The sequence below is a fragment of the Lactuca saligna genome, chromosome 6, assembly GCF_052625555.1.
Source record: "Lactuca saligna cultivar CGN05327 chromosome 6, ASM5262555v1, whole genome shotgun sequence".
Classification (NCBI taxonomy): domain Eukaryota; kingdom Viridiplantae; phylum Streptophyta; class Magnoliopsida; order Asterales; family Asteraceae; genus Lactuca; species Lactuca saligna.
In genome coordinates this window covers 58705829-58717722 of record NC_136422.1, presented here as the reverse complement: position 1 = coordinate 58717722, position 11894 = coordinate 58705829, and the positions used below count along the sequence as shown (strand labels likewise).

The 11894-nt window shown below is 35.7% G+C and overlaps 1 protein-coding gene across 1 annotated transcript; it reads left to right on the top strand.

Annotated features, from left to right (window-relative positions):
* The first annotated feature begins 7681 nt into the window (after window positions 1-7681).
* On the top strand, window positions 7682-9643 carry LOC144999849 (cytochrome P450 76C1-like). Its single transcript, XM_078959008.1, has 2 exons — window positions 7682-8705; window positions 8903-9643. Exons 1-2 carry the CDS (start codon window positions 7698-7700, stop codon window positions 9521-9523), a joined length of 1629 nt encoding a protein of 542 aa, XP_078815134.1. The 5' UTR covers window positions 7682-7697; the 3' UTR covers window positions 9524-9643.
* Window positions 9644-11894: the final 2251 nt, after the last annotated feature.

Here is an 11894-nt window from a genome sequence, read left to right as displayed (position 1 = left end):
TTTTTGGTTGGAATTGGACTAAGCTCATTACCCTACACCGTTTTTGAACTTATAAACCTGTTTTTGATGTGGTAAACTGGTAATGATCATTCTTATCCAATTTATAAAATAATTGTCAAAGTTTCATGTTTTGTATTAGTTTATATGGTTAGGCTAATTACATGAAATTTGTTAGATTTGAATTGTCTTGTTCTTATGAGTTAAATTTAGATGATAAACAAATTATTTGATTTTCTTGTTTGAATTTTGGTCTAAATGATTTTGATGAATTCCATAACTTGTACTCAAGTTATGGAAAATGAAAAGTTTTCTTTTAAAAGAAATCATTAAAGTCATAAGTTATAAACTTGATGAGTCTTTTTCCCATAAATGGTTTTATGAACTCCATAACTTATCCTCAACTTATGGAATGTCAAGAGTATTTTCAATAAATTTTTATTAAACTCATAAGTTATGGATTCCAATAGCTTTGAAAGTTAGAAAACTTTCCCTCAAGTTTTGAAATTTATAAATGTAAAAGTCTATCTTTTGAAACATTTAATTCCAAACCCAAGAATTTTAGAAGTCTAAAATTCAATCCTTATACAATTATAATATTATAGGTTTAATATATATATATATATATATATACATATATATATATATATATATATATGTGTGTGTGTGTGTGTGTGTCTGTGTATGTGTGTGTATGTATAAGAGTAAAGTCAGTCATACCATTAGTAGGCCTCATTCACGAAGTCGGTCTATAAGGGGGGTATAAGGTTACTGCCTATAAAATGGCAGTTTAATGGGTGTCCAGTCTCACACACCGCTTCCTTGACTGGTGGAGGATCGTTAGTCGAACAGCTAGGATAGGACTCTAATTCTCCCTTCATTAAAAGTATGAGGATAAAAATAAAGTAACTAAACACTTATAAAATCCCAAGTCTTATTTACTTAGGAAAATGTGAATATGGTGCTAACCCATGAAATTGCACTTTGTACCATGTTAATTCGTTAGTAGAGCGTGTGTGGTTAACCGGCACACTAATCCAGACTGACAATACATGGCAAAGGTAGCTTGATGTTCATCATATATCAATGGAGCATGTGTGTTTAACCGGCACATTGATTAGGTGGTTGTAACATTGGGTGTACCAAGCTAATTTGCATGGTTATTCAGACCTTGTTTATGATCCTCGACATCCCAGTCACAAACTTGAAGGGCACAATCGAGGTATCTTGCGTTTACAATACGTCTGATAAAATAGCAGTACATCTATAGAAGTAGGATACATCTAAATGTACAAATTTGATTGGCGGGATGATAGAACGATTGCTGTAATTCCTAAAGTTTTCCTATCATCTCGAATGTCTATCACCAACCGAGTTGAAGCATAATTGATGATTAAAGATATGCATGGAAGAAGTCCTAGTAGAGTCTAGGAAAATTTTTATGATAATTTGGACACACTCATATGTGTTCAATTGTTTCGTGATTTTAGGACTTGGGGACTGCGAGACAATACTTGGGACGAGTATGAGTAGGTGTGAAAGGTAGTAGATGCATATATCAGCAGAAGCACAGGACTCACACTTGGATCAGGGAAAGTCACAAGGTTACCAAGAAGCTAGTAAGTGATTTCGTTTTTTTTTATGTATTTCGTTACCATCGTTTAGGTAATGACTAAGAAGATGATTGTTATTTTGACCCTAGTGGTCATATCAAATTGAGTCTGACTACGTTGAGTATGTTATGTGGTTTAGAGAATCAAGTTCGATATAGCATCTGACTTAAGACGAAAGATTCAAATAAGAAAGGTTGCTTGTAGCTAGAAATGCTACCTTTTAAGATGTGGTTAGAACATGAAGGAAGGTATAGTCTGTTCTGGAATTTGACCCTAAAAGACCTAAGTCCAAGCGATGCATCATACGATGAGATGTCATTAGAACATGACCCATCAGTCTATTATAATAATCGAATGAAGAAACTTATCTCAAGTTTGTTAAAAATGGAGTCTCCAATAAAGATCGATATCGCGGCATAAAGATCATGATTGGAATTCTAACATGAGATAGAGAGCGGGTCCAAGATCGAGCACTGCCTGCAGTAAGGAAGTCTTAGAGTTAGATACTCATTCGAAAAACATCAAAGTTACTGTTATTACTTAGTATGAAGAGATAACGTATGGAGTCATCATGTGAATCATGTTTCGTTGATGATTCCGGGACGTAATCATCCTAAGGCGGAGATAATTGTAACGCCCGTAGATCCGGGCTAGTCAATTTAAAGATAATAGGGGTCCAAAATGACTTTTTGACAAAAGATTATTTAGAATAATTTATCTTAACCAAGTTTTAAAATATGTCTCAAGGGTTTTGTACATATAAAGCGCGTCAAAATCCGAGTTATAATAAAGAAGTTATGACCCATCGAAGTTTAGCGACAGAACCGGCACGACACCGCGAAGACGTAAATAGTGAATATATGATAGAGAAACTTTTAGCCTTAGTAATATAAATGAAAGTCATATAATATGTTAACCTGAGAATGTCCATAAAAAGAACGCCCAAATCTGACTTCGTATGAGGAAGTTATGATTTTTCGAAGTTTCGGCTTAGCGGTGTACAACCCGAAGTTCGAGTATTAGATCGAGCGGTTTTTAGCCGACAAAACCTAAACAAGAATCGAAGATCTCATTATTAGTAGCGTAATGATGAAAATACAGATGAAAATGGACATCGGATGAAGAAGTTATAAGATTTTAACGGACCAATCATGTCCCGGTCTGTTAAAAAATATAAATTTAAAAATATTGTCAAAATTAGCCGACGGAGTCTGAACGAAAGTTGTAGAGTACGTCTCCACCTACGCGTGGATATAAAGAACGTCAAAAGTGGAGTTCATATAAACGAGTTACAAATTATAATAGCATCTTTACGTATTAAAATAAAGTATAAATCATATATATGTACACATATATATACATATGTATATATCATTAGTAACGTATCGATGATGCGGTCATTATAAGACTGATGTTGAGTTCTTTCGACATTATTTTAGTACAAATATCATTAAATCCTTTTAAAATAGAATTATAGCACGGTGTTTAGTTGTTTATATAACTAAAATGTCATTAAGTAATTATGGAGGGTACTTTCTGAAAATTCAATTAGTATAAATAAGAGCCTTGGACTCTCATATATTCTTGCACCATTCTCTTGATTCAAGAGTCTTTCTCTCCTTATCCCCTGAGTATTCGGTCACTCGTGATTCAACTTCTCTTTCTGTAGTTTTAGTATAGTAAGGTGAGCGCTGAAGCGCTGCACGAATCATTCTTAGAAAGCTTCAACGACGAAGTTCTGCCCCTACAGAGCCTGACTCCTAGCTAAAATCTCCTTGTAACTAAGTTATGCTTAGCCTATTTTAAATATAGTTTATATTTAAAACTAGTATTGTTATTATAAATTTGTAATAAACATTTGAGCTATTATTATGACTTATATAAGTGTCGTTATAATATCTTTTTAACGACTCGTGGTACAAGGAATCTGGTTTAAAGGGCCGCATAGGGTTGTTGTCTTTCAGAAGTGCTATATGCCAAAATGGTCCTGCCCTCCGGTGTTTTATGTTTGGCCCCTGTCTGTATATAGTGGTTGGAAAGTATTGTTTAAACACTTATATAATAATAATAATAATAAGACTAATAATGAATCACTGTAAATATTAGACTAAAACCTAGTGGTAATAATACTAGGTTTCGTTGAAAGGAAATTATTTTAAAGTAAACGAAGCGCTGTTCGAGTACCGAGTCACCACCTTCTCAGGTGAGTGCATAGTTACTTTCATCTTACACATAGATATGAAGTATTTTATATAAACTACGTGCTATGTGTGCATATTATCTGAATACTTGTTGTCTATGTTGGTTGAACGTTTTTTTATACATGTTTTAAATGATTTGAACTGTATACGTATTTTAAATATACAAGTATGTTGGGTATGAGATGGGTAAATGAATGATGAGAGATAAAAGATGATGTGAGTAAACATGGGCAGCAAAAGACTTAGTGCCTAACAAATAACATCGGCAGCTTTGGACTTAGTGCCTATTGGACAAACACTGGTAGCTATGGATTTAGTACCTGTTAGGAATTGGTAACTATTGATTTAGTACCTATTAGATAAACACTGGTAGCTATGGATTTAGTACCCAGTAGCTATGGAATTAGTGCTTTACGAACAAGAATTAGCAGCTATGGATTTAGTGCCAGTCCTATAACTCTGGAAGCAAAGGATTTCAAAATGAACGAATGCGGGATAGATGACGCTTAGGATAGATCCTTAAGAGTAAAGAAGATAATAGGGATGGGTAATTGGGTCGATTGTTTGATTGTTTAAAAATAATAATTATATTATTGTGGGTTGAAAACCCTATGTACTCACTAGGTTTCCCAACATGACCCACTCAGTTTATTTATATTACAGGTGTTGAGATGAAGTCACATTACATTGAGAGATTAAAGAGATGTAGATCACTACTGTAAATAAATGTAAGTTCTATTTATGCTTATGTTTCTATATTGACGATGACATCCCAAATGTTTTAAAACAAATTAAAAATACTTTTCTTGGAAAATGATTTGATAACGTATTTATCATGTTTTACTGTGAACAAATTCCGACAACATTTTTATTAAAAGAGGTACTCTGATTTTTATAAATCATAAACAAAATCGGTCTTTTCTGGCCGTGAAAATGGGGATGTCACACCATGTGCGCATACTATCATATACAAGCATATATAAACATCAAACATATATGTCACACTAATCATCAATTACAGAATTCTCCTGTAACTAGAGTACCGACCTAGCAGGTCACTAACACACCAATCCCTATGAATCATAAGAGCATAACATATTGTCTACCTCAATTCCGAACTAACAGATCATAACCACATGCAACATACCATAACAATAACAATTAAAGGGGCCGGCCTTAGTGCTGTAGACCCTATCGATATAGTGAGGATAACTCACCGTGCAAATGTCGACTCGAAAGGCAAACTCCAACTCTCGGTTCACTTGACACAGGCCCCACCACCTATTGTCATAGCACAACATACTCATAAGTCCTTAACCTTATAAGGTGCTCCATAACTCACTAGTCAAACCCTAATCAAAGTCAAAGTCCTCAGTCAAGGTCAACAGTCCATGTTGACCTTAACTCATCGAGTAACCTTAGGTACTCGCCGAGTTCTCTGAAGTACATTCAACTTGCCGAGTCAACGGAGTGACTCGTTAACTTCCTTTGATTCTCGATCAAACTTAAGGTCACCCATCGAGTTCCCTCCTTGCAACTCGACGGATACACACTCATACATATCCCAAAGAAAACTCATCCGACTCGCCGAGTTGTTCTTCAACTCGTGGAGTCTTATGGCGATCTTCATCGGACTCGCCGAGTTGTTCATAAACTTGTCGAGTCCACGGCCATCTTCATGTGACTCGCCGAGTCCATTCAGTTCTTTTTCCATACATACTTGTTTTGAGCCATGCAACGGCTCTAACTCATAGATCCGAGCTTCTAGGGCATGCTTATCACGTAAACTTGCAAACTTTACATGCATGCATGGCCATAAAGGGTCTAAATGTCTATTCTAAGTTCTTAATTGAACTTCATGCTTAAGAGGGACCTAAATCACAACCAGGACTGTGACTTTATGCTTCTACAATCCAAGGAGGGTCGAGATCTGAAGTTACAACTTAAGATCTAGCCCATAGCTCCTCATACCAACTTGAAAATCCATAAAAGCTCTAGAAACTCAACAAAAGGGAAAAAGGGAAGTAAAAATGGCACTTTGATACCTCCAAAGGATGCTAGCTGAGGTAAATCCGGCTTCCCACTCCTTCCTTGCTTGAATTTCCTTTGCACTCTTAGCTTTCTTCCTCTAAGATCCTTTTTTCCAAGCTTCAACACCACACCAAGGAACACACACACGAATTAGGGTTTTAAGGGGGCTCTCAAAGACTGTAAAGAGGCCAAAGGAGGCTAAGGCTCCTTTAAATAGAGGTGCAAACCCCGGGATTTAGGGTTTCCACTGCCAGCTCCTAGTCGCCGAGTCCCAACATGGACTTGTCGAGTAGGTCACTTAAAACGCGATCCCACCCCGCTGCTACTCGACGAGTAAGTCAACCAACTCGTCGAGTAGAACTGAACCAACTAAATCTTATTTAATCAATACCTGAGAATCAGGGCGTTACAAATACATATACATTGCACATACAAATACATACATTTCATAAACTTACATTTTCACATACATATACCTACATTTCATATACATACATTTTCACATGCATTTTTTCATATATATATATATATATATATATATATATATATATATATATATATATAAACATATATGTACATTTCAAAATACAAATACACTTATACACACATTTTCACATACACTTTTTCGTATATACACCTACATCTGATATACAAATACGCATACAATATACATATATAGTTTTGCATACATATCCATACATTTCATATACATATTAATACCTACATTTCATATACATGCATTAAGAATAGAAAAAGAAAGAAGGAAAACTTGTCACTATGAAGAAATTAAGTTGTCGTCGAAAAACCAAAGTTGGTGGTGATGATGGTGGTGTCGTGGTGGTGGTATTCACGGGTGACAAACAACAGGTGTGGCAGATCCCTTAGAACACCAAAATAATGTAATTAGGATAAGATATTGGTGAGAAATTTAAAGAAAGAGAAAAGCGAAGAGAAAACACACATTACCGGAGGTTATAGGTGGTGAGTGTTGTCGCTGGAAAATGCTAGAAATTGCTGGAAAACGATGGCCTAGAAGCAATTGCTGGTCAGTGGTGGTTTATGTGGGTAAATTACGCTGGAAAATCGAACCACAGAACCGTGGTGATCATCGTCATTGAAATTTTACGAGAGGGGGAAATGGGTCGTCTGGGAGGACGGAGGATCAAAAGGTGCTTAGCCTTTAGTGGCAACACTAGGGAACAACGACATAAGGGAGGAAAACCTACATGCCTTCTGCCGTGATTATTAACCGTCCTATCGCAAAATAATCGGGCGGCCAAGATTTCGTTCATGCGGATCGCCAACATTAGTGATGACATGTCGTCACAATTAGGGTCGCCTCTGTTACTTGCTACAAGACTAAACCCTAACCAATGGATCAGTTTAAAAGCAAACGTTCATGATACAATTTCGTGTGGGACCACAATATCTCCGGTGAATATCCTTTAGCAATGCCGGCTTTAGTGACGTTGGGTACCTTTAGCAGCGAAAAACGGCTCTTTTATCTGATGTGGTCACTAAATGTGTGTGTCTTCGCCATGAGCGTCGCTACGGGCTTATTTCTTTTTTGTAGCCAACTTTTACTCTTGAACCAAAAGAAATATTATATCATGAGTTGTCGCTAACAGGATGACGAATGTGTCATTAAAAATAGAAACAGAAAATGAAATGTACCTAACCGTTGTTGAAATATTTGAGTATCAGGTTTCACACGGTTTTGACTTTCGGATAATAAGGAATAAATATGATGCATATATATATATATATATATATATATATATATATATATATATATATATTTTACATTTTTTGTTTGTTTAATTTAAGCCATCGCTTGGGCTTTAAATCCTGCAGAATGATTTTGTTTGATGGTATTCACATTCACTATTTTCAAAAAATGGCAGACCTCGGCGACCAGGGTTCATCATGGTGGTCGGAACTGCTGGGCAGCAACAAAGATCACCTTATGCTTGCACTTGCCAGCATTTCTGTAATGATCTTTGCTATTTTATGGCGGAGATGGAACTCTTGGAGCTCTTGTGCACCATTATTGCCACCAGGTCCTCGTTCCTTGCCAATTGTAGGCTACCTTCCATTTCTTGGTCGTGACTTACACAAACAATTCCGTAACATGTCTCACATTTACGGACCCATTTTCAAGTTTCACTTGGGAAGCAAACTTCATGTCGTCATAAATACACCTGACCTAGTAAAGGCTGTCGTCCGTGAGCAAGATGACATATTTGCTAACCGCAATCCAACAGTAGCTGCCTTAGCAACTTCCTATGGAGGCGTAGATGTAGTATGGTCTGATAACAGCTCATATTGGCGTAACCTTCGTAAGATATTTGCCCATGAAGTTCTAAGCAACAAGAATCTTGAGGCGTGCAGGTTTTTTCGAAGGGATGAAGTTAGGAAAACTATAAAAAACATTTATAGTAAAATTGGAACAGCAATTGACATTAGCGAGATTGCTTTCTCAACAGAGGCTAACGTCCTCACAAGCATGGTTTGGGAAAACACTTCAGATCCAAACGCAAAAGGTAGCCATTTTGGAGCAGAGTTGAAGAGGATTTCTTCAAATATCGTTGAGACTCTCGGACAGCCGAATCTCTCTGATATCTTCCCTAGTCTTGCATGGCTTGATCTACAGGGCATCTTAAGGAAGTCGAAGAGGCAACTACGTCAGTTGGATCAAATTTTCACAAGCATTATCGACGATCGGATCATATCTAACTCCAAAAAGCCGAAGGATTCAGTTGGGCATGAAGGAAAGAAAGATCTTTTACAGATCTTATTAGAGCTTGAGGAGCAAAAAGATGAAACATCGATTAGCATCACCCAGATTAAGGCGTTTCTCTTGGTAATTAATATTCTTTAAAATTACTTCCAAAGGTAGGTTTAACATTTTTCCAAATAATTTTGCATAGTTCATATATCTAGGTCACACCTATCCAGTAATTGAGAAAGATCCATCTGCATGAATACGAAATAGCTTGAGGATTTTCCTTTTAGTTAGACTGCAAAAATTACAATTTGGTTGAACTTTTGTTGTATCAGGACATTATGGTTGCAGGAACAGAAACAACGACAACGCTGATAGAATGGGCAATGGCAGAGATCATGCAAAATCACGACATAATGAAAAGGATTCAAAAAGAATTAGCAGATGTTGTGGGACTTGATAACATTGTCGAAGAATCTCATCTCCCCAAACTACAATACCTAGATGCAACTATAAAGGAAACATTTCGGTTGCACCCTATAGTCCCTCTCATACTCCCAAGATCACCAAGCCAGGATTGTATTGTCGGTGGATACACCATTCCAAAACGTTGTACCGTGTTTCTGAATGTTTGGTCAATCCATCGGGACCCTCTGTATTGGGACAATCCGTTAGAATTCAATCCAGAAAGGTTCTTGACAAACAAATATGATTTCAAAGGAAGCAATTTAAATTTCCTCCCATTTGGGTCAGGAAGGAGATTGTGTCCAGGTGTTCCATTGGCGGAGAAAATGCAAATGTATATCTTGGCATCGCTCTTACACTCATTCAACTGGAGCTTGCCGGAGGGAGAAGATCATGACCTCTCTGAAAAATTTGGAATTACACTAAAGAAAAGAGAACCACTCATCGTTGTTCCTTCACAAAGGCTACCAAACGAGAACCTCTATATGTGATGTAAGTTTGAATTGCGCTCTTATATGGTTCCTTTAGAAAGAGCATATGTATATTTATTGTTATGTTGATCGAATGTGTATGAATTTCTAGTTTGGGCAATTTTTGCGTTTATGACTTAATTAGGTAACGTTTGGTATTGTACTGTAAGTCTATAGACCTGAAATTAATGATAATCTAATCTACAATTAGACAAATTTTCTAAATGTGTTTGGTAATTTCGATGATATAACCTTAGAGGACGTTAAAATTACCAAATTATCTTTAATATAGAATAACCAAAATCATTTCGATCTATTGAAAATTGTAAAAAAAAAATGTCTTCAATATATAATATACATATAACATAATTGCCCTCCAAGAAAAAGAACTTCTAAAAAAACCTTTTTTTTTTTTTTTCTTTTTTTAAGTGTTATCCCAAAAATTTTAGAACTATTGTTTTGGTATGAAGCAGTTACTTGCAAAAGTTATTTATGAAATTATTAGGTTTATGGTATAGTTGATTAATCTATTGCTAAAGTACAATGATGAAATGGTAAAGTACAATGTTGAAATTGATTAAATGTTAACGAAAATGGTCCGATGCAAAGTATAATACTATAACGATAAAGGCAAATGATCCATATGTACGTTGCTGAAATTGGTTAAATGTTAATGCAATTGGTCCAATGCAAAATACAATGCTCTAATGACAAAGGCAAATAATCCATAAGTACGATGTTAAAACTGGTTAAATGTTAATCCAAATCGTCCAATGCAAAGTATAATATTATAATGATAAAGGCAAATGATCCATAAGTACAATGCTGAAATTGGTTAAATGTTAATGCAAATGGTCTACTGCAAAGTATAATGTTGTAATGATAAAGGAAAATGAACCATAATATAAACATAACAAACATACCATAATGTAAAGATAATATACCATAATGGGGGGATTCAATACATCATCCAAGGTCCATTACAAAAGATTATATAATAAAAGATAAACTAACTGTACCATCCATCCATCCATTTGTACCAAATTGCCTGAACTATATTTCATAAAGGAAACCCCAAAGGTACATGAGAACAACTGGATGAAACGTGCACTTAGTGGCAATGTGAATTGAGATGTACAAGATGTACCAAAAAGGCATTCCTATATAAATGTCTTAGTGTACTTCCCCACCTAACCCCTTAGACCGACCTAACTACTTCAAAATCACAAGATTTGAACATGTGGAACCACCCATATCTTTGTCAAACATTGTCTTTTTATGCTTCAGTTTACTGATCCTCTCAGAAGGATTTCTTTTCCTCATCTTAGACATTACCAGATGACCTTCATCATTAGCCTCATTACCATCATTTAGAACATTACATTCTCTTTCTTTTAGAACATCATCTACTCCAGTATTTACAACATCACCTTCACCTTCAATTACAACATCACATTCAACCTTTTGTAAGAACAACACCTTTACCGTCACCATCATTTAGAACACCTTCACTTTCACTGCCATTTAAAATATCATTAATAAAGTCACCTTCAACTTCATTTTCATTAAGATCAGGCTCCTCGAAAAGAACATCATCAACATACCCAACATATGAAAGTTTTCGAAACTTATTTAACTCCTTTAGCAAGGAATAAGAAACATATATTAAAAGACAAAACATAAACTAAAGAAAGCAACTATTTCCAACTCATACACTGTAACAACCCAAAAATTAAGATAAAATTTTCATTTAATAATTAGAAAGTCTCATTCATATTTGTTTTTACAAAATTTCATTACATAAACACATTGCTCAAAAGATTTGAGTATCCAAAACACCTAGTGCGAATATACTAAAGAGTTCACGCTACGCCATAAAGTCGGGCTCTTGGCCTTAGAATCTGACGTACCTGAAACACCCAACAAAATTGTAAGCACACGCTTAGTGAGTTTTCCAAAATACACAAAACACATAATCACATAATGCCATGCACATATATACATAGAATCACCATGGACTCTCTCCATGGTATTTATTGGGAATACCATGGGCTACCCCCATGGTTTTACATCCAAGAATCATGGGCTCCCCTCATGATCTTAGTAAGTGCCATCCCCCCTGGTCTTCACATTAGCCAATACATATCAAATCACAAAACCATTATTTTTTCAACTATTAACATCTTATATAAAGTAATGGGCTGGCATTGGTGCCTTCGACCCATTGATATAGTGAAAAGACTTACCTCAGTCTACTGAAAACTATCATTACTCAACTACCAACTAGAATCTTCACTGGAAAAATATACAAATACCCTAATGAGGATTATAATTCAACGTAAGGAAAGAGCCCAGAAATCTAAGTCCAAGTCCCTCCATAAGGGCCCAAAGG

Bases quoted from the DNA above. Each gene is read 5' to 3' on its own strand.
- LOC144999849 (XM_078959008.1), top strand. From the start codon at position 7,698: ATGATTTTGTTTGATGGTATTCACATTCACTATTTTCAAAAAATGGCA. The intron at 8,706-8,902 runs GTAATTAATATT...TTGTTGTATCAG, and splicing joins AGATTAAGGCGTTTCTCTTG to GACATTATGGTTGCAGGAAC.